Source organism: Rhipicephalus microplus, chromosome 1 (genome assembly GCF_043290135.1).
Source record: "Rhipicephalus microplus isolate Deutch F79 chromosome 1, USDA_Rmic, whole genome shotgun sequence".
In the NCBI taxonomy this organism is placed as follows: Eukaryota; Metazoa; Arthropoda; class Arachnida; order Ixodida; family Ixodidae; genus Rhipicephalus; species Rhipicephalus microplus.
In genome coordinates this window covers 23,073,516-23,097,056 of record NC_134700.1, presented here as the reverse complement: position 1 = coordinate 23,097,056, position 23,541 = coordinate 23,073,516, and the positions used below count along the sequence as shown (strand labels likewise).

Genomic DNA, 23,541 nt, shown 5'->3' with positions numbered 1-23,541 from the left:
TTTTCATTTCCAGGATGAACGCGTAAATCCAGTGCCTACTTTGCATAAGAGCAGTGTAAAAGCTGCCATTTTCGTCATTCACAACATTCATCATGTGAGTGTGGTTGAAGACCGCTGTCTTCATCGAAAGCGTGGTCTAACCACCACTACAATCAAGCGCATAGAAAATTTTTTGGCAAGGTTCTGTTTGGTGTAACATATCTCAGTTGCCAGCGCCAGACAGAACCCTGCCCATTTTTTTTTTGCCGCAATAATAGATACACATTGATTATTTATCCAGATAATTTCCCTACAATAGCAGAGAACACCTACTAATTGACAACAGCCGAAGAGCCTGTGCGGATAACGGCGATATCACGTAAGGCCCTTTGATCTTTGATTTTGGGAAAGTAATGGCAGACTCCTCCACGCGCCTTTTCTCCTCGATTCTCCTCGGCCGCTTGCAGTACGTGCGGCGTCATTTTTCGCCGACGCTCCTGTGGGCACGCCGCAAAATTTAATGGAGGTGGTTTATTTGCGGCAGCTTGAGTGCCACAGTAGTGCTGGAATATTTTTAAATGGTGATAGTAAAGTTTAGAACACTGAGGCAACCATTTATTAAAAGCTTTGCTTCTTCCAACAGTTGTATAAGTGGGGCATGCTAAGTAAATAAAAATTTTTATGGGGAGTTCTATGATTCGGATGTTTGTCTGCCACATGATAACTGTACGTTTGCATCTGGTGCTGCTTCTCTTGTGGCAGGTTCCTCTGTGTTCAAATTGTTTTTCGCGCTTGTGTGCCAATGTACGACACAGGTACTTACAGCGCCACATATTGCAATGACTTTGTGGGTGGTGGATCGTTTAGCCATGTGTTCATCATCTTGGTGTTAAAGTAGCTTTGCACAGTGGTCTCCAAACTCAAGAAAGGCTTTGAGCAATGTCAATACGATTAAGTGTCACCAATAGTGACTCATCTACCAGAATAACAGAACTATAAAAAAAAATGATTAATTAGAACTGTGATTTCACGTTTTCGTCAAAGAAACTAGCGATCGGGTTACTTGTGAGAGGAGAAACTCTGCATCAGGAATGTCATCATAATCTGCATGTCGATAGCGACCAAAAAATCCTACCCAGACTGACTGATTCCGGTCAGAAGTACCCATGTGACACTGGTATAAAAGATAATATAGTTTATTATTGGGGAATAGAAGACATGCTTATGCAGGCATGACCAAAAGATTGCGGCCATGGTCTCCTAGAAAATGGCTCACTCGCTATCACTGTGCTATAGCTTTTTTTTTCATTCCGTCTCTGCATTTCTTTGTTTCTTTCGATGGACCGCATCCTTCTCATAATTTTTGTGGGTTAACTTTCTCTTAAAAAACAAATAACAAAATAAATACCCTTACGGAAACGAGTGCCAATTAGTGTAATCTCTATTCATTCATTCATTTGTTTTCTCCAACAAACGTTCTCGGAAACCAATCCTAACAGTCACAAAAAGCGTAATAGAGAATCTGTGTCATCCCTCGTAATTGTTCGCAGCAAAAGCAAACTACAGTTGTGCATTTTGACGATTGCCGAGGTGCGTGCGAGGTGAAGAAGTATGAGCGAAATATTTTTATTTATTTTATTCATTTTCTTAGAAATACTGCAGACCAGCATTTTGGTCCAGGCAGGAGGGGCATTAAGAAACATCAAGTGACTCGTAACAGCAAAAAAAAAAAGTATCTATATGCCAACAGAGGTCACATGTCTGTGAGACAGCTACAAAACTTATAACACATTTGAACACTCTAATCACTAAGTAGATAACGTTTCAGCGACACAGCAAAGTTGTCAGCCCAAAAATCTCATGAGGCAGTGAATTGCATTCATCAACTGTTCTGATAAGATAACTGTATTTGTAAGCATTAGTTGGTGCAAATATGGGTGCCAAGGATCAATCATTTTATGGCGGCTATTTCTAGCAGTGACTGGCTGAACGAATAAGGTACATTTAAGGCAACTTTCCCTGACACAATTTTGTATAAAAAGGTTAAAGGCTTCAACTTTCTTTTTGTTTCTAACAAAGGAATTCATCATATTGATGACAGCTTCACTTTGAAGCAACACACGAATAGCCGAGAAAAAAATCACAGCATAATAATGAGGTGAATGATTACGAGTGGGGTGAAGCGTGCGAACGGACGGATGGATGCACACAGGGACGCACACAAGCATGGACAGACCGTCGAACGCTTTGTCCCACTCATCATCATTCACTCCGTGGATATGCTGTGTCACCGTTTTTATGGACATTTAATGCAATGCAACTGGCTATTACGACGACTACGACAACACAGCTGCTTATAATAAAAGGCCTGAAACAACACAACTACGGCAGATTGTTCTGCTAAAATTTAGTAAATTCAAAATTCATATGTTGTATTTAACAAAATCTCATAAGTTTAATACTGAAATTAAGTAACAGTTATATTTTTTTGCATTGTTTCAGGTTTTGAAAGACTAATGAAGTAGTGCAGTGTTTAAACAAACGAAGTTGGTCGGAATTTTTGTGATTCACTAATGTGCACAGCTTTCCCGTTTTGAAGATGTGAAATTTCAATTTAATACCTAATTTATATGCTGAAAATACACTTCGTCATTATTGTTTATTCGATTTGACAATATTTATATTTTTCTGTTTTTTTTATTACTTCACTCGATGATCATTTTTGAGTGAAGTAAAATGTAGCTAGTTTTATTTTGCGTGCGGTGGGTGCCAAGCCGCAATCCGAAGCAGGTTGAGAACAGTGAATGTGTACGGAACTACATTTTTATGGATGTCTGAGACAGGATATGTTTAGGATATTCCTTGTGGGACACATTTAACTCAAATTGAAATGGGTGTCTATTTGCTATTCTTCACAGGTCCGTTGATGTCCGCAAATGTTTGGAGTTGTTTTGGATGTCCAGCGGCTATTGTGTTTTCATTGGGCAATCATATCACAAGCAGTTGTTCTATTTAAGCAGCACTTTTGTTTACTGAAAGTTCACTGTAATGTACATGTCTCTTCATATGAAAGGTAAAGAAGACAACCACCTGTTTGTAGCCACAAGGAAACCACAAGGAACTTTTTAACCCTTCCGCCACCTTCCAGAGTTTTTGCAAAACTCATTTGCAAGTCTCTTTATACGCCGCGACATAGCCGAAAAGCTGGCAACACTTATAGTTTTAATTCGCTTTGAGGTGCTCCAACTCCTGCGATGGTGCAACAATTGAACTAAGGACTGAAGGCAACGGTAGTCGGCTTATCATCTGCTTCTCCCATAACTACATAGGGTCTATACAAATCTGAAAATATGTAAATAGTATTGTTTCAAATTATGCTTCAACAGTTTAGCATTTTTTTTATGAAAGCTGACTTTTTAAATGTCATTGTAATGCACTCTGCTTGATTTTCTTGTTTGTTGTGCATTCACCAAGCTTGGCCAGGGAGTGTGGACGTCAGCTAAATCGTGATCTGCGCGGATCGTGACAGTCCTGATCTTGATCGAACCTGATCACAATTAAAGTGACCGTGTAGCAGCACCTAAGCCGGGTTGTGCTTAATCCAGACTGGTTCTGATCGTTATTAAAAGTGCCAGTGTGACACCGGCATTATACAGCGATTATCACACATTCACTCATTTTCACTTTCATTAGCAATGCACTGCAGAAAAAAAATATTCTACGTATAAGGGCAGGCATGCCCTTATCCTGAGGATAGTTGTGAAAGTTTACACCCTCTTGACAGGCAGAAGAAGCACACGGAAGCACAGAGCAGTGCTTTACTATTGTGCAACTCTCTTCGCGGAGAAAAAAAAAATATTCGTTTGTAACACACAGTGTACAGGAAAACTGAATGTTCACTATACGCCATGAACTCGATTGGCACTGAGACATAGTGTGGCGGGTTCGTAAGTCCACTTGTTTGCAGGATCAGAACCGCAGTAGTGATGCGATCTTAGTTGAAGGCCACGTCCGCGCATTCAACGTGGCCTGTTTCATATGCCGCCTAACACTCGATGAGATGGTGTGACGTTTCACAAGCTTTATCTACATACTTACAGAGGATGGAGAAAGCACACTCACTGAAATATGAAAGTAAACACCCAAACTAGTTAGAATCATACAATAAAAATTGTAGTTGACCAGCGAGAACACTCACACATATAGTTTCACTTTCCTACCAGCTATGCGGTCAGTGGTATCGGTGAGCTTGGCGGCCAACCGGCAGACTTCTTGGCCTTGTTGATTGGGCCGCAACTAAACCAAGTTCATAATTGCACTCGAAAACATTTGCTGTAGGCATTGATTGACCTTTGCAAGGCGGTTCCTTTGACAAAGTTCATTCCTGAAGCAGTGGATCCGCACACAGGAGTAGTGGCCACTGCAGCATGGTTAAGAGCCAAGTCCCCACTTCGATGTCAAATGTAATAGGGCGTCACTCCAACATTTCAAGGGGAATAGGCAGCTTGAGAAGCTCGCAGCCCCCGGTGTTATATGGTGGCAGCAGGTGCCAGAGATGGCATCATTGAGTTTTAAGAATCGGCATTTCATATACAATGAATGGCATAAATTACATAACTGACATGACTACGACACCATGCTTACTGAACTCGCTCACTTGTTTTTCTGGTGTTAATGGCCACTGCTGCCTACAATTTACTTTAAATATTGATATTTCACCCCGAACTAAGGTCACCAAGACCATAAGAAACTACCAAAAGGGGGACTACGCTGCAATACACGTGGAACTTGAGCAGTTTATTTTTAACTATATGCCTGTTTTTTATTGACCGATCAGTCGAGCAGAATCGGTGTTGTTTTAAAGACAAAGTTGCTTTATTGATTGGTAGACATATGCTGCTTCAAATAATATAAAAAAAGCAGAGATCGCCGTGGTTCACCACAAAATTAAAAAGACGTAAATAAGAGGAAACGCCTCTTCTGCTCGGCTAAACTCTCCAGCAATGTATTTTGTTGGCAGGCTTATCGTGATGCTCTTTCTGCGTATCGCTTTTCCATAAAAAATGCCAGGTAGAACTGCTTTAATACTACATTTCTCTCATTATTGTCTACTAACCCATCAATATTTCGGAAAACTATCAACCCAATAAAACAAACTGTCATATCACATTACATACAATATTAACATTGCCAACCGTTCTCTTGGTTTGCTCGGCAGGAACTTTCGCCAAGCACCCCCACACCTCAAATTACAGCTGTACCAAACATTAGTCTGACCAAAATTAGAATACGCATCTGCGATTTGGAACCCAGCTCAATCAACATTTAATGGAAGCTTTAGAAGTTGTCCAAAACTGCTCAGCCCGCTTTTTTCTTAACAACTATGCTCAGACTGCCAGCGTGACCTTAACGAAATCTGCTCTATAACTTCCTGATCCGGCCACTAGAAGAACAATATTTCGTCTGTCACTCTTCCACAAAATTTTCTTTCATAATCAAGTACTTAGAGAGAAATTAATCGGGGAGCCTGCATATTTTTCATCTCGTGTTGACCACTGGAATAAAGTAGCCATTCCCTTTTGCCCCACGAACCATTTTCTGCAATCTTCTCAAGACAAGCTGAGATTGGAACCACCTTACCCCCTCCATTGCTCCCACTAAGGATCAAGGGCTGTTCAAGTCACCAGTTTCAAAACACTTGATGGTGTGACTGTAGGCTACTGTTCTTTGCCTGCTCATGTCTTTAGTTTTTTTTCATTTTTCTTCACCATTGTGATTTGTTCTATTTCCTTTAATGCTGTTATTATAACTTTTGCCGCTTTCGTATTGTGCCCACCCTCTGTGTAACGCCCTCCGAGTCTTGAGGGTATATCAATAAATAAATAAATAAATAAATAAATAAATAAATAAATAAATAAATAAATAAATAATGCAATAAAAAAACAGAATAATGTACAATGCATAAATATAAGTACAAGTGAGGAAACAGTCACTCGTCCGACAATGTGATTTTACAGCATGATCAAGCACACTTCTTATTTATTTATTTATTTATTTATTTATTGATACTGCAGTCTCGAACAGAGACTATAGCAGGTGTGAGACAGAGGTACAGAGTATTCTGAAAGGGCAAAATAATATACACGCAGAAAATGCATAACGCGGACAATATAATGCATACAATTCATACTACAACAAAAAAGCTACGAAAGTGACCGAATAAGCGAAACCAGCTAAAACCATGTTATGTTAAAGGTTTGAAATCTAGAATTCTCAAGTGAATTCAGAAATCTCGGTAATTTGTTTCTCATAATTTGCATGCCACAATTTGTTCATGATTGGGGTACAAACCATACTTTACCGTGACGGGTATTGTGAGTAGCTGTGTTTTTATGTAGACAGGCTGTTTCGTTAAATCAGTTGTTTTTCAAGTTTATGTTGGAGTGCCATAAACGTAGCAGGAAACGATTGTGTAAGAAATAGATAGTGGGGATGTTGTATCGCATGAAAAAGTGTACAGGGTAATCTAACACCTCTCACCTAGTCAGTGTATCTTTTTTCAATGTGTAATGGTGGAAGTTGCTGTGGTTGGTTACAATACTTCAAAACACAAACTGAAGCTAATGGCACAATATTGTACTTACTTTCACATTTCACTATACCTGAACACAAGCAGATTAGAGTGGTGCAGGTTTATATTTTATTAATCAACCAAAATTGATCATTTGAAAGGTTGCTTCTAATTAGATTGTCAGATCAAATGTCATGAAATTTAGATGTTTAAGTGACCTTTACTACTGCACCACAGAGACTGCATTTGGTAGACTTTTAACAGCCCATACAGCATGTTAAATGCCCCTCATATTTCATATGCGTCAAACATTTTCATCACTATTGATTTCAATAGAGAGCATGTAATTTAAAATTGTGCAAGTGAATTGAGAAGCAGAACTGTCAGTAGCTCAGAGTCATTGAATTGTGCTAGTACACTCAAACCTCATTATAACAAAATCACACCTGCCACGGAAATACTTCGTTATATCCAAATATTTATTGTAAACATATATTTTCAATGCTGTATGTGTGACAGACCTATTTTTCAATTACTTCGTTCTATCCAGTTCCGTTATATTGAGGTTTAAGTGTATTTTATTTACGCAGCCGAAGGTCTACTGGTTGTTTGTTCGTCATCGATCGGCAGAAAAGTTGTTTTTCTATTCTTTTGCCTTTCCATTTGTCGTAATTGCAACACCATAATTAGGAAAGCTACAAATAATGTCCCCTGTGGGCTTTCCCTGGCTTCATTTTCTGTTGCCGTCACTAAGGTTTGGCAAAGAAGCTGTGTCACAATTCGCTTGCTAAGAGTGACTACTACAGTCACACCAGGGACGAGCACACCTGTTGTAGTCCAGCACTTACATGGGAAAGAATCGGCAATGCTAAGATGCGAAATGGAACACTTTCCACCACCCGCCCCTTCTTAGCACCTTCAATTCTCGCGCTGGCATGTTTAAAATCAACGGCGTATTCAACATACATTCGGCCTATGCTTGAATACGCTTGTGTTGTGTGGGACCCCTGGCAAAGTACTTTAAGTGACAAGCTTGAAACAATACAAAATAGAGCTGCAAGGTTTCTTTAAAGTCGGTACTCAAGAAATGACAGTTGCACCAATATGAAAAATGAGTTAGGATGGGAATTACGTTCGTCACGTTGGAAAAAACTACGGCTAAAGCTCTCGTACCAAATATTTTAATGCTCTTGTACCAAATATTTCACAATAAAACCGCCGTTCGAAAAGAAAATTACCTTCACAGTCCTCATATTTCTTCGCGAAATGATCATTGTTTCAAAATTCTAGAGTGCCATGCCAGATCTAATTTGTATGCTAATTCATTTTTTGTTAGTTCCATTAGAAAATGGAATTGCTTACTTAATGAACAAGTGTGCTGCATAAATGAAGATGTGTTTTTCTCAACATTGTAACCCCCCTGCTGCAGCGCCTTCGGGCTGAGCAGGGTAATCATTGAATAAAGAATAAAGAATGTGTCGCCAGCTCACTTGATTAATTTTTTTTATGAACCCTTACGGTTTCGACTGCACATAAGAGAATCGCATGTGGAAGTAAAGACTTGGTGTCGTACTAATTAATAGTTGTCGGCACTTTGCATCCTAACCTGAAATTACAGATTTAGAAAGTCTTTGTTAACTAAATTGTCATCAAGTTTACACTTGTGTCAGGGCAATAAAAAAAACAACATTGTCATGAGGAACCTAACGCCTTATCTACTGAATGTCATTTGTTTGCCTGTGGGTATTGCTTATCGTTAGCTATGTACATAGCCTAGTCAACATTTGCCAGCTGTGGTATTTTTTTTTTCAAACACAACATGGTAGTGATCTGTATACAGCTTTACTAGTATCATCATCACTATTTATTTCAATAGAGAGCATGTAATTTAAAATTGTGCAAGTGAATTGAGAAGCAGCACTGTCAGTAGCTCAGAGTCATTGAATTGTGCTAGGTACACTCAAACCTCATTATAACAAAATCACACCTGCCGTGGAAATACTAAGGAAGTACATTCCTTAGAATAGAGTTAATGTATTTCACAACTTTGCTACGGTGCCTTTAAAAACAAAATAATTATTGCTATGTGACGAATATGAAATGGGCTTCGAAGTTGACAGTAATGTGTTCTGTGCTTATCTTTTATATATTTGTAGTATTGATTTACATGCAGCATGTGCAGTCTCCGACCAATCATTCAAATGGCTTGAGGACCTCTCAAAGCCAGATCATGATAGTGGAGCACAAAGTATCACATTTTCGTTATTCGAAGGTTGTAGGCTCGGTACCTGTTGGCGCTTAGTTATGTTTTCGTCCATTCTATTTTCATCACATTTATGTTGCAATTGCTGCTAATAACATCCCCTATACTTTCCTGGTTATCATTGCTTGTTAGTTCTCATTGATAATGTGTCTAACAAAGAAAAATGAGCTTTTAATATTTTTACTTCTTGCCAGAAAAGGAGTGACCTCCTTTTGGAGGTGGCTTATAAAGAAGGAACATATTTTCAGGGGACCATTCATGGCAGGCATTACATCTATGCTGCCAGCATCACAAGGGCATGGTTGTATGACAGCAAAAAAAAAAAAAGTGCTTTTGCAGCCACCTTCACTTTCATAGAATTTCACATGAGTTTCACAGGTGTCAGTGAAGCTTTGGCATATGGCTGCATTCTGTGTAAGATACTTTAAACCCTGAGCAATTATGTGTCTGAAATCGTTTAAAACTTGCTATGCACGTATAAGTAATGTAACGTTGCCCTTTTGTGTTCGCTTTAAACCACAAAGTTGTCGTGATAATGTCACACTCGATGAAATTGTATGCTTGTGCCACACAACATTATTGCGATATTACATGTTCCGTTTTGCAGCCTGTATACAGAATGTGTGTGTTTGTAAAGCATGAATGTTATTTTAACTGTATTTCTCAGCAGGTGTATGGCTGTGGGGTAGAACACCTGCTTGCCACACATACAGCCTGGGTTCGATACTTACTCGAATCCGGAAATTTCTATTATTTATTTTGTTTGCATCTCTCTAAATTTTTCGGTCACACACAAGAGGACAATTTTTAGCTCGCAACTAACGATGCCAATGCTGGAATTTCTGCGAAACGAGCTGTTTAATGCTATCGAATTGAAAACACCACGAGTCTAGATGGGAACGTCTTGGAAATTTAACTCAGGCACAGGTTTTAGAACCGCAACAATGATTTCCAGGCTAGTATTGCAACAAAGAGTTTCATTCTCTGAAAATAAATATAGAAATTTTACCTGCAGAAACAACTTCTTTTTCGATTCTGCAACTTGGCCATTGGTGGCTCACTAGTGAAATTTGCAAGTCAGTGGTCGCAGTACGCAGTGAAGTCATTAGGGAGAGGCTTTTTTTTTTCATACTTGAGGGTTTGGCAATGAGCTTTGGGATGGGCCCCTGGACATGTATCGCTGTGCTTGCTTGTGCATTGAAGCTCACGTGAGCAGGCTGAATAAGTCAATTCGCCATTTAGCTCATGAAGATTTACTCTCTGCCTGCCTTACAGCATTTTTCTGGGCCTGAGCAACCTTTGTTGTTTGGAGCACCTACATAAATTTTAAGGGTGACACAGTTCTGAAGGCATGCCAGTGAGCTTATTGGCAAATTTGCATAGTTGGAAATTATCATTGCACTTATTCTCTCTTGCAGTCATTCCAGGAGTATATTCAGTGCTCCCCGCTGCCTGGTTGCTACGAAAGCAACTTCCAGGGCTACTGGAAGCAACTGGTCGTGCGTTCCAATTCTGCTGGGCAGCTGATGGCCATTGTCGTCATGCATCCACAGCAGCTGTCACCTGTAAGATGCCGCCCCTTGGTAACCTTCTTTAAATAGTATAAGAAAAGGCGGGCAGGGGGGAGCGACTGCCCACGCCTATGCGCACACCTATGTCTGCAGGGAAGAGCAAAAAAGAGGTGTAAGGTGTAACTGTTGGTTCTGCCCATTTCTTAGTTGCCAAACCTGATTTACTTGTGCTTGTTTGTCTTGGTCATGACCTCGGCTTTTTTTGAAGGCATTCTGGTGGGGCCAAAAGCACTATGAGCATGGTCTCGCTGGGCTGGGTCATTCAGGAAGATGCTGTGACAGGCATCCCAGTTTTTAGAAGAGCCCCATCTCCTTTCTGGAAAAGACACACAATACTTGAGGGATATGCTTTCATTGTGCAGGGGTATAAGTGTTGCGCCAATCTGACTTGCTGTGCCAGGCTGTTCACAAACGGCAAATTCCTCGATAATTGTCGATTGGAAGCATAAATGGCCAAATCTAGCCGATTATTATAGTTGACTGAGCAACGCTAAGCATTAGCTATACAAAAGATGTGGCTGCATCCATATCTAGTGTAGTTCAATTACATGTTCAATAATGATCACCTTGTCATTCGGTTCATTTATTGGGCTTGCTAGTGCTCCTCTCATCACTGATGTCACTCTGGTTTCTCAGCAAAAGTGGTGACACCAACATGAGTAACTGTGGATTATCTAGTAATGCAGCGGCACCTCAATAATTTATTTGTACCAGCCGGGAAAGCAGCATTATCACGCACAAAAGGGCAGTGCACGTTTACAAGTACAAATGGGCATCTTCTGACGTGCGCCATAGCCGCCAGTACTAAGCAAATACTACTCTACCGCAAGGTGATTCCAAGAGAGATCAAACATGCGCGTCCGGACAATATTTTTGTTTTGTTTTCATTTTTCAATGTTATGTGAGTATAGTGCAGGTGCGCGTAACCAAAATTTTATTTCCAAAAACTGATTCCAGCACTCCAAAAAAATGTTTGAAAGTGGTGGCACTCGCGTGTCGCTACAGCTTGCCACATTTCCCGATTTTACAGGTGAATTAAATGTGCACTGAAAACGTTGTGTCAAAATTTTTTTTCTTGTGTTAATACGCATCTCGGGGAATTACATCCACGCTTTTTTTAAGGTGTCTGCAGAAACAAAGAAATTCTGAAAAGATGGCAAACTCGGTCAAAATAATGACACAATGTGACTTCAAATTACGCGCGCTAGCCGATACTTGTGCCCTTTAGATGGTTTGCGACGCACGAGCCTGCGGGACCCAGGTGCGCGCAAACCGTGTTAGAAAAAAAGAACGTAGAAGAGGCAAAAGTGAATCCTCGAGACAATCTAGCTGTGTTATCATTCTTGGGCATAAGTTCGCCCTGCCTAGGTTAGCCTATTAAAAGAGTTTATTGAAGAGTGCGTTACAAATCTGGTGGAAGTGCTGGGTGTGATGCCAAGCCCCTCTCGAGTGACGTAGCACAGTCCAGAACCACAGCGATTTTGACCCAACGAGCTGACGCCTGTTCATCAGCGCTGTAGTCGACGCCTACGTGGTGAGGGTCCTGAGTTTTCACCTTTATCGACTTCCTTTGGAACATCAATGGCTGTGAACGGGTACGCAACCGACATGGCAGCTCAGGTCACTCCAGCCAACATTGTAGTAAACCAGCCAATGCTACCAAAGCCTTTCCACAGCGAAAGCTACGAGGACTTAGAGGACTGGCTTGAACACTTTGAACGTGTCGCAAAGGCTAACGGATATGGGGAAGAGCGCAAACTTGGAAGTGTTTACTTCGCACTGGAAGATAGCGCACGGACGTGGTATGAAAGCCACGAAGCTAACTTCTGGTCGTGGAATGATTTTCGACGGGAGCTGCTCGCTGCTTTCCCGAACACAGACCGCTAAGAGAGAGCTGAAGCTGCGCTCCAGACAAGAAATCAGCAAAATAACGAAACTGTCGCCATGTATCTGGAAGACATGTCTCGCCTATTCCGCCGAGCGGACTCAAATATGAGCGAAGACAGGAAGCTGCGCCATCTGATGCGAGGCGTGAAGCAAGAACTCTTTGCCGGACTAATTCGAAGCCCGCCGCGCACCGTCGCCGAGTTTCGTTTCGAGGCGACTACAATGGAAAGGACTCTACAACAGCGAGCAAGGTTATACAACCGGGATGCGATCGTTACTTCCTTGGACATTTTGCCACCAGTCTTCGGTAACGGCATGGAAGCACTACGCGAGCTGGTGCGGTCTGTTGTGCGAGAAGAGCTGCAGAAGCAGCGTCTTGACCAGAACACTCCAATGCTTTCGTCTCTGGCCGATGTGATCCGTGAGGAGGTCAGGCAGGTGGTACGCGAACTTTCGAGCAACGCACAGCGAGGGCCGCCACTACAACAGAAGACGAGAATGACGTATGCTGATGTGCTACTACGAGGACCTCCAGGACGTGCAGACGTCGCGGCGGCTACACCTATGCAGTACCCGATGCCATTGAGCACCCTGCAGCCAACGCCAGAGAGGAGACTAAGGAAGATCGATGTCTGGCGCACTCCCGACAGGATACCGCTGCGTTACCACTGTGGGGAGCCTGGTCATCTCTACCGAACGTGCCACTACCGCCAGGCAGGACTATGTGGTTGTCCTGTTAATGCACCTCGACCACAAAATGGTGAACGTCCCTTCGAAATTGAAGAATACCTGTTAGGTCGACAAGCCTCAAGTGGCTTCCAACGACGCCAACCTCGTGCAACAACAACGGGGAGGTATAGATCGCCTAGCCCTCGACCTTGAGCAATCTCCCCAAGGTCTCGTTCCCCAAGCCCGCGCTGGGAAAACTAGAGTCAGCGACCTGTGGAGACAAGGCCGCTGTCGACGCTAATGCAGAAAAACCTTCATTGCTGACTCTGAACGACGACCTATTCAGAAACCGGTGCTTCGATAGTGACGTTGCTTCTGATTTACGTGTGTTCGTTGACAGCTACGAAGTCATCGGACTGGTAGATACCGGCACAGATTATTCAGTGATGAGTAGCGGACTTTCTAAAATACTGAAGAAAGTGCTGACTCCTTGGAAGGGACCACAGGTTCGCACAGCAGGAGGGCACCTCATCGACCCTACTGGAATATGCACAGCAAGAATCGGAATACGGGGTTTCACGTACGTCGCCAGTTTTATTGTGCTGCCGGAATGCTCAAGAGACTTGATTATCGGCATGGATTTCTTACGAGCTAAAGGCGCTGTAATGAATTTGCGAGAATCTTCCGTCTCATTCTCGACTAGGCACGCGATTGCTACCTTTGAAACGGAAGAAAACGTATACGACCTTTGTATTGCAGATGATAGCGTCATGGTGCCGCCAAGATCGAGCATATCTGTCGCAGTAACCAACAAAGCATTCAGTGATTTCGAAGGATTTGCTGACAACAACACTGCCTTACTATTCCAAAAAGGGATCTGCATGGCATGCGGCCTTGTTAAGTTACATGACAGATGTGCAAATGTTCTACTCACAAACTTTGGAAATGAGGTGCAGCACGTTGCAAAAGGAACCGTCATCGCCAGTCTGAATGATTTCGTCCAGGTTACGGAGCTGCGCACTTTCGAAACCAATGAGTCTGATTTCGAAGACGTGGAGTCTGTCCTTGCAGCCATCGACATCGAGCCAGGCCTACTACCAAGCGAAAAAGAGCAAATAGAGGGTCTTTTAAGGGAATTCGCCGAATGTTTCTCGTTGTCATCTAAGGTTCGAAGAACTCCTATCGCCAAACATCGCATCATTGTCTACGAGTCAGTGAGGCCAATACACCAGCATCCCTACCGAGTGTCACCAAGAGAAAGAGAAGCTATTGGTAATAAGGTTAAAGAAATGCTCAAAGACGATGTAATTCAGCTTTCATCAAGTCCATGGGCATCACCTGTTGTTCTTGTGAAGAAAAAAGACCAAACTTTACGTTTCTGCGTTGATATCAAAAGCTGAATGCCGTCACCAAACGGGATGTTTATCCTCTGCCAAGAATTGATGACACTCTGGATAGGCTGCGAAATGCCAGGCATTTTTCCTCATTGGATCTTAAAAGTGGGTATTGGCAGATAGAAGTTGATGAAAGAGATCGCGAAAAGACAGCGTTTGTGACACCGGACGGTTTATACGAGTTCAAGGTACTCTCTTTTGGCCTTTGTTCAGCACCCGCTACATTCCAATGGATGATGGACACAGTGCTTTGTGGTCTGAAATGGCAGTCGTTTCTGTTTTATCTCGACGATGTCGTAGTCTGTTCTGCTACCTTCGAGCAACATTTGGAAAGGCTCCGGGCTGTGCTCACGGCGATCAAATCGGCGGACTTGACGATAAAACCGCAGAAATGTCATTTTGGCTTCCGTGAGCTCTTTTTTCTCGGCCTTGTCATCAGTGCAGAAGGCGTCCGCCCAGACCTTGCAAAAACTGAGGCCGTAGCAAGATATCCGAAGCCAACAGACAAAAAGGCTGTTAGGCGATTGTCAGGTCTCTGCGCCTATTATCGACAGTTCGTTAAAAAATTTTCACGAATTGCTGAACCACTGACGCGGCTGACAAAAGAGGAAATGCCTTTCGTGTATGGCTTGCCGAACAAGAGGATGCCTTCAATGAACTACGAAAGTGCCTTCAAAGCCATCCTGTTCTGGCGCATTGTGACGAAAAAGTGGAAACCGATATCCACACGGATGCAAGCAATTTAGGTCTTGGAGCCGTGCTCATCCAATGGCAAAACGAACAAGAACGAGTCATTGCGTATGCCAGTCGCACTCTTTCGAAAGCTGAGGTGAATTACTCAGTGACCGAGAAAGAATGCCTTGCCGTGGTATGGGCTATCAGCAAGTTTCAACCATATTTATATTGTAGGCCTTTTCGAGCTATAAGCGACCATCATTTGCTATGCTGGCTGGCTAATCTCAAGGACCCATGTGGACGGCTTGCACGATGGAGCTTGCGGTTACAGGAGTATGATATCACGCTTATGTACAAGTCAGGTCGCAAGCACAGTGATGCGGACTGCTTGTCACGTGCTCCGATTCAACCTGCTGCCTGTGCTTCCACCGAGGATGGTGAAGATTTTATTTTCTTGGGAGCTGTGACACCATCAGAGATGGCACATCAGCAGCGATCCGACCCTGAGATACTCCTCTTGATCAAGTACCTACAAGGACAGTCTGTCATTGTTCCACGACCTTTTGTCCGCGGCTTGTCAGCGTTCGTCCTACGAAACAACATCCTGTATAAAAGGAACTTTGACAACAATACAGCGACATTCCTGCTTGTCGTCCCTTCACCTCTGCGACCAGAGATTTTGGAGGCTTGCCTCGACGATCCATCAGCTGGACACTTAGGAGTAAGCAGAACGTTAGCACGCATCCGCACTAAATACTACTGGCCGAAGTTGCTTAGCTCTGTACGACACTATGTCAGAACCTGCCGGGACTGCCAAAGACGTAAAACGCCACCGCTAAAACCAGCAGGTCTTCTTCAACCGATAAAACCACCAGAAGCCCCATTCACACAAGTGGGATTGGACTTACTGGGCCCATTTCCTACGTCGTCATCGGGAAAACGGTGGGTAATAGTTGCGACCGACTATTTAACCAGATATGCCGAGACAGCGACTCTTGGTAAAGGATCAGCCGTTGAAGTAGCTTCGTCTCCAACATCGTACTGTGGCACGGAGCTCCAAAAGCGTTGATCACGGACCGAGGGACTGCATTTACAGCCGACCTGATGAAATGTATTATGAAATTGACGCACACCAGTCATAGGAAAACGACGGCATATCATTTTCAAGCAAATGGTCTTATGGAACGGCTCAATAGAACGCTGGCTGATATGTTGTCAATGTACGTTGATATAGAACACCGTACTTGGGATAAAATATTACCCTATGCAACATTCGCCTATAACACTGCGATGCAAGAGACAACACGGATGACGCTATTCCAACTTGTTTTTGGCTGGACGGTAACGACACCTTTAGATGCAATGTTACCTATTGACGAGACGCCCGAGAATTGCTATGACGTTCATGACTACATACAAAGAGCAGAAGAAGCCAGACAGCTGGCACGATATCGCATTCTCCAACAGCAGAAAACCGACACGCATCGATACAATCTGCGAAGAAGAGACGTCCAGTACGCACCAGGAGACAGAGTATGGGTGTGGATTCCTGTACAAATACGTGGCCTGTCAGAAAAACTGCTTCGCCGTTATTTCGGTCCGTACAGAGTGCTCCGCCGCGTCGGCTCGCTCAACTACGAAGTTATGCCAGAGGGACAGGATATTTCATCCCGACGGCGGCATCGCACGGAAACTGTGCATGTCGTCAGGATGAAACCATATCACGACAGGCAATCAAACGCCGAAGATACGTTCTTTGACGTTAACGACATCCCCGACGAGGGTTTGTGAATGACTGCCATGCAACCAGCTCAACACAAGCATCGGAACGATGCACTCTGGAAAGAGGGGCAATGACACAATGTGACTTCAAATTACGCGCGCTAGCCGATACTTGTGCCCTCTAGATGGTTTGCGACGCACGAGCCTGCGGGACCCAGCTGCGCGTGAACCGTGTTGGAAAAAAAGAAGAACGTAGAAGAGGCAGAAGTGAATCCTCGAGACAATCTAGCTGTGTTATTATTCTCGGGAACAAGTTCGCCCTGCCTAGGCTAGCCTATTAAAAGAGTTCATTGAATAGTGCGTTACAATGAAAAAGTTTATCTTTGATGCACATTTGCGCATTTTATGTTTCACGTAAAAATTTAAAAGGGAGTGTCAATATAGAGCGATATCTTTTCAACGTTCCTGCAAAATATTGTTTTCCTAGGCGTGGTGTGATGAAAGAAAAAAAAATAGTTAAAGAAGCGAGTTTTTTCAAAAAAAGCTCATTTTTGAAAAAGAAAGTAAAAAATTCCCAGTCCGAATTTTTAACCAAAATATTTTATTGAAGTCTGCTTATGTCACTCAATACATGGTTTCAATATTATATGTCTTCATTTGCTTTGTTCACAAAATACAGTGGGCCAAAGTGGCCTTGCCGAAGGCCTTCAGTACTGTGATGTCACCTTTCAGCTTGTGAATATTTATGTATTATCCTAAAAAAAGAAGAAAAATAGCAGGCAATGGTTGGTACAAACTAAGAAAGATCTACATGCGTCTCTTATTGTGGCAATGACTGAGAATGTGCTTTTTGCTTTGTATTCTCAAATTCAAAGCAGAAGGGGACACTTCTTGTGGCGCTCGAAAGAGTTTATTAAAGTTACCACCCAGAAAGGTTTGATTTCTCTCAGCTAGCCAGTGGCAGTTCTCGCAACGAGCAACACATATCCACTTGATCAATCGGGCGCTCACATCCACACATTCCATGACATTCTTCAGCTTGTTGTTGAGTTGAGATACTATCTCATAGGCTGACTGAATGGATTCGATGCTTCCAGACCCGAGGTTGTGCAGGGATGCTTAATGCTTAACGAGTCCACCCACTCCGTCACAGGCATTCTTTTCATGCCCGGTAGTGGCAAGCAGCCACTTTGAGGATGTGCACTTGGTGCGACACAACTCATAAAGTTGATACCTATTTTTAAAATGGCTCGCTGCACCACCACTGGCATATGTCGCGTGACAGTATATGAGTGCTTTCTCATATGAAATTTCATGCACTCTACCTAGGGCGTAACAGGCATGTGCTGCGTCATGGTGCATATCGTTGCTTATGACAGCAAAAATGCATGGGGCTTTTAGTCTTGTGGCGACACAGGTGAAGATGGAGATTTGATTTTTATGCCAATGGTACGACTGCGTTTAGTTTCAGAGCAGGACATTAAAGTTTTCTGCTAAATCAAAATGCGGAAGAATGCTTGCACGCTGCTTGCACATCTTCACTTCATGAATAGCCACTGCTTAAGTGCAGCACATGTAATCGTGGGGAATTCATTTGGCCACTTGTTTGACGAGCTTTTTCAGGAAAAGGGTTGGAGACGTCTTCTTTATCATATTGCCATTTTCCCACTCAGCAAATGTAATTTTGTACTCGTCAAGCATTCGGATATTAGTCAAGGTGAGGCTTTTAGTCCATAGACAGCATTTGCACTTGCCCAACATAAAATCTGCTGTTTTGGAGCCGCAAAGGCACAGTTCTTTTATGCCTTCCAGTGACATTTCTCTACCAGATGCATTCTCGAGTGCAGAGAGGCAAAGATTTGCATTAGCACAACAAAGGCAAACATCATGTTTTTGTGCGAGCAACAAACTTTTGGACGCAGGCTGTAAAACTCTGACAGGCCAATCACAGTTTCGAGGTGCGCATCTTTGAAAATCTGAAAAGTTTTACGTACTGAGTGGGTCATGAACCACTTTGAAACATACTCTGTCTGACCATTCATGATGACGCACATAACATCCTTCTTATTCAGGCTCTGCCGAGAGTACTCAAGTTCATTCTTGGTGAAATACTCAAGTGCAGCCTGCACATCGAATGGGCTCAGCCTTGACCCCGTGTAAGGATCGAAATCTGGCTATACACCATGTGCTTCTCGTGGCAGTTTTGAGCCTTTTGGAGCATGTATGTTGTGGCAGCTGGGATTGCCTCTTGGATGCGTTTGTTCTCAATTTCTGGTGGCACAATAGTTAAAAGAAGGAGGGGCTCTTGATAGCAATCTAAAGCCTCATACGCTTGCTTCAAGCTGTTGAACCATTCATTGCATAATCGACAACTTCTCATATGTGATACAGCTGTGCTGACACTTCGTTGTGCATTGCTTAAAGCGGAACGAATCTTCGTCACCACGGCGCATTAAATGTGGACCTCTTTTTTTCTTTCTGTAAGACTGTCTGATGTGTAAATGTGGACCTCTTTTTTTCTTTCTGTAAGACTGTCTGATGTGTTTCTGAATGGAAGACGGGAGCTTTAGCAGTGAAACACTGGAGTAAAGGTGGACGCACCTGTTCAAGTTGCCCTTAGCTTTTTCTCCCTGAAGGAATGTCTGGCCTGCTTAATCGCACTTCTCATTAAGTGAAGAGAGGATTTCCATGAGGTGTGTAATACAGTGCTGGCACACCTCGTCGGTGTCACAAATAGCTTGACCCTCCAACAGCAGATTTCACAGAGACGCAACATACAAAAAGCTTATGCAACGAAAATTTATTTTTCTAGTCATCTTCATCTTGTGACCACGTAAATAATCGGCACATATTTATACTTGGTCTGAGCTATGTGCCCGATTCATCACGTATAGTGAACAACTATACTAAGTCAAGACGTTTGCACTGAACAGCGCCGCACTCGTTCTGTCGCTTCTCCTACTGCGCTGCCATCACTCATGAACGCCTCGTAGTTTCATGTTTCAAGCAGAGGACTGTCTAAAGCTTTTGCTCTGATAACGTGTAGCCAATCCTGTGTGTCGCATGAAGTCCATCTGGTGCCACTGGTGCCCCTGTGCAGTTCTCTATCCAGGTCATGAAGGTTGCATTTTGATGGTGACAGTGGTAGACGTGATGGACCATAAATTTAGGTGCACGTTCATGATTAACAGAGGTTCGAAATTTTCGGAGCCCCCTGCTGCAGCATCTCTCATAATGATGTAGTGGTTTTGCAACGTAATACAAGAGCTTCACGTTTTCAAACAGCCATATTGTCGAGATAATATACAGGAAGAAGTTATCTGAGTGCAACGTGGAAGAAGTGATAACTGGAGACAGCATAAATGGCTGGGTAAATGGCTGAGGTAATGCCTCCAAAAGCTTATTTAGGCTGTGCATTGCACTACGTGGTTGAAGGTCCCCGTATCTGCTGCATGGGCTGCAAGGGAAACAGGCAGTGAGAAAACCCCTCTATAACAGCACAGCTGCTCAATATGGAAGCCGGCAGATAAGGGTTTCTTGGCGCCGATCACACAAGTTGTACTGTGTGTGCCTGGCTGGTTTTGGCAAGGTCATCCAAAACATCTTCTCGCGATGCTTTGCACGGTCCCAACGACAAAATAATGTTGGCGTTGTTGGCTGCAAACCGGGCATGCATTATCGCTGGGCAGCTGTCCTCTGGCCTGGCGCACTGGTGGCACCCTAACTCCACTAAATCCTCAATATAGTTTTGTTCAATTCAAGCTATTGGAATGATGTTCTTCTGCTGCTGCAAAAAATGAGAATTGGAGGTTTTAGTAGAATGCAGGCTTATGGACAACCAATGAGGGCCGTGAACCAAGCACCCTTATCAAGGACCACTTCGGCCCGCTCTATTTTTTGAATAAAGCAAATGAGTACATATAAGATTAAAACCTTGTATTGAGTGACATAAGTGAACTTCTATAAAAAATTTTGATTGGAATTGGAACCGTTTTCTTTTTTTAAAGTGACCTTTTTGAAAAAATCCACTTTTTAAACTATTTTTTTTCTTCTATCATGCTGAATTTAGGAAAAAAAAGATGATGCTGTATATTGGCACTTTTTAAAAATTTTTGTGTGAAATAAGAAATTATGCCAAGGGACATCAAAGCTACCAAACTTTTTTCATGTAGACTGAGTTTGCCATTTCATTAGAATTTTTTGTTTCTGCAGACAGCTTAAGGAAAGCATGACTGCAATTTACTGTGATGTTTAATAAAACAAGAAGGAAACACTTTTGACACATTGTTTACAATGAGCATTTAATTTGCTTGCAAAATCGGGAAATGTTGTGGGAAGCAATAGTGAGATGCACGTACCGCCACCTTCAAACATTTTTTTGGCATGCTACGATCAGTTTCTGGAAATTATATTTTAGGTTCCGTGCATCTTAAAAATACCCACATAACATTTGAAAAAAAAAAAACAGACAAAACAAAAATATCATTCGGACATGCATGTTCGATCTCTCACAGCAGATGTTGCCCAATGTGCCCATCAGAGTCTTTTCATTCGTTTTTATTTTTATTTTATTTTTGCCAAAGTGAAGAAAAGATACTGGGCTGTCACTCTTGCATGATCGTTTCATAGAGCGCAGTGACGACGCCAAGGAGCATTTTAAAACTAATACAGGGTCCAGGATACGCGGCGACTCAAGTAGTGGCAGAACGGACACTATTGGCTTTCTGCGACACATATCTGCGCATCTCCACAGAGATCTGATACTAAGCTACAACTGACAGTTTCATTAAAACACGGAAACAGTTGTGTGGACTCTATCATCTCCTGGTTAGTTGTGAGCAGAGTGGCACTTATGCTGTCCACTCTCACGCTGCCCGGCGGCTGGTTGTATCGGGCGCACGGATTTGCCATGTGTATTGCTTGTCCCCACTTTACTCTAGACGAGCACAGATGAGCAGAGTAGCTTATTTGGTTAGCTTGGGGAAAAAAAGCAATCATCCGCCAAGCGAATTGTGCCACAATTATCTAACGGTCATCAAAACAAAGCATAAGCATCGCTTATTTCTTTTTTCCGAGTTATTTCTTTGCCAGTTGTGATGTTTAATGATAGGAACATGGATGCATGCACATACTCATGCATTTGTAGGTAGTAAGTATGGTTATCTCATTAGTACTAAATGTTTATATATGAAAACCATTGGAATGTTTATTTACCAGCAATAATTTTGATTGACAATGATGTTCGACCCTAGAAAATTGCTCCAAAACTAAGTTACTTTGCTCCAAAACAAACCTTATGGTGCTCTGAAGCTGCTCCAACACTCCAATTTTACTGCATCGAAGCTGCTCCAAACAGCATTATTCCTGCTCTCTGATCTGCTCGGAAACACTACCCAGACAACACTCGATGTGCTTAGGTCGTCCTCATATGGTACAATCGTCCTCGTACAGCTCTCATTGACCTTAGTACTTACTGAGGACGACGCAAGCTGGTTTGCCCCGGAAACGTCTTTTCGAGTGATTTCTGAGGACAACAATTGGTCCGGAAAAGGGCCTGTTAAGGATCTTTTGGGGATGACAAAAGCATTGCACTGAGCACTTAGATATAATTCCTGAAGACCTTTGCGCACCAAGTAGATGCATTTTATTCGTGAAAACTTTCTCCACGAGTTTGCTTCTTACAGTCATAAAGTTATTGTATATTTTCACCTCGTTTTTTTTTGCAAAAATATTTCAAATTATGCGTTGCGCTTTATGAGACACACAAAATCAATTGGCTTAGGTATTGAACACGGTATTGCGAAATGTCCATTTATACAGTGTGTTCCTAAAGTCACAGCCTTAAATTAGAATTATACTCCGCTGTTACGCGTAATAACAAACTAGCAGCTGGAAACCATTGCCTATGCGGCACCATTCTATATAGTCAAATCGCCAAGCCATTCCAAGCCAACTGACTGTCAAAATGGCAGCTGCGGCCCTGTCAGAGAAAGTGCTGTGAACTAGTGAAGGTTCGTGTCCTTTGTTGTTTGTGTGCATGGTTAAAAGTAAGATATGTGTGAGAGTGTAAGTCGTAGGTGATGACGGTAGGTAAATTGCCGTGTTGATGGGTGCACTGGGCTGCTCATCATTCAGACTGATCATGGATGCATTGTCACCAGCCGACCGCAGCGAGGTGTGGTTCGAAGCAGCCTGGAACAACAGACAATCGAGATCAATTGGGCTTCGAAGCAGCCTGGTCACAATGTGAAAGGATCGACTTCTGCATCTGACACATGGCCCGACCTCGGTCAAGTCAACGCCCATGTCGAGTGCACTGATAGTCTGTCAGAGCGCAGCCTCTAATACTAGTGAGTCCATTGGACGCGATACACGTGATGATAAGGACACTGTGTCAAACTTTCAAGGAAGATTACAAACGTAGTTGATTGAGCTGTGTTGACCGCCCTGATGCTGCTTTTCTTTTTTTCAGACTTGACGCGTACTCGAATGCCTGACAAAGCTGTCAATTCTGAATAATTACTGTTAAATAAATAAATTTCAGTCAACAAGCTTTGTTTGTTTTACTTTAATAATCCAGCACTGTCACCTCTCTGTTGATTGATACAGTATATATACTCGAGACCTTGCAGGTGTTTTTCTTTTGAGGTATGGAAATATTATGAAAGAAGTAAATCATAAGTAGTATACCTGGCCACAGTACCAAACCGGCCACGCTATCGTTGTTCTGAAAAGATTCTGAAAAAGTCCTGAATTGTTGTTTTGAGGACGTGCTGAGGTTGTTATGTGTATGGACAAGGGGACGGGACT

General features: G+C 42.7%; 1 protein-coding gene across 5 annotated transcripts in view; it reads left to right on the top strand.

Moving 5' to 3' along the window:
- LOC119178135 (tRNA (uracil-5-)-methyltransferase homolog B) overlaps positions 1-23,541 on the top strand; it is a 227,847-nt gene that overhangs the window by 112,799 nt on the left and 91,507 nt on the right. For all 5 annotated transcript variants that reach the window (XM_037429299.2, XM_037429298.2, XM_075890797.1 and 2 more), the window contains one exon: positions 10,232-10,378. In XM_037429299.2, coding sequence (XP_037285196.1) covers positions 10,232-10,378 — 147 coding nt within the window. The remainder of the gene's footprint in view (positions 1-10,231; positions 10,379-23,541) is intronic.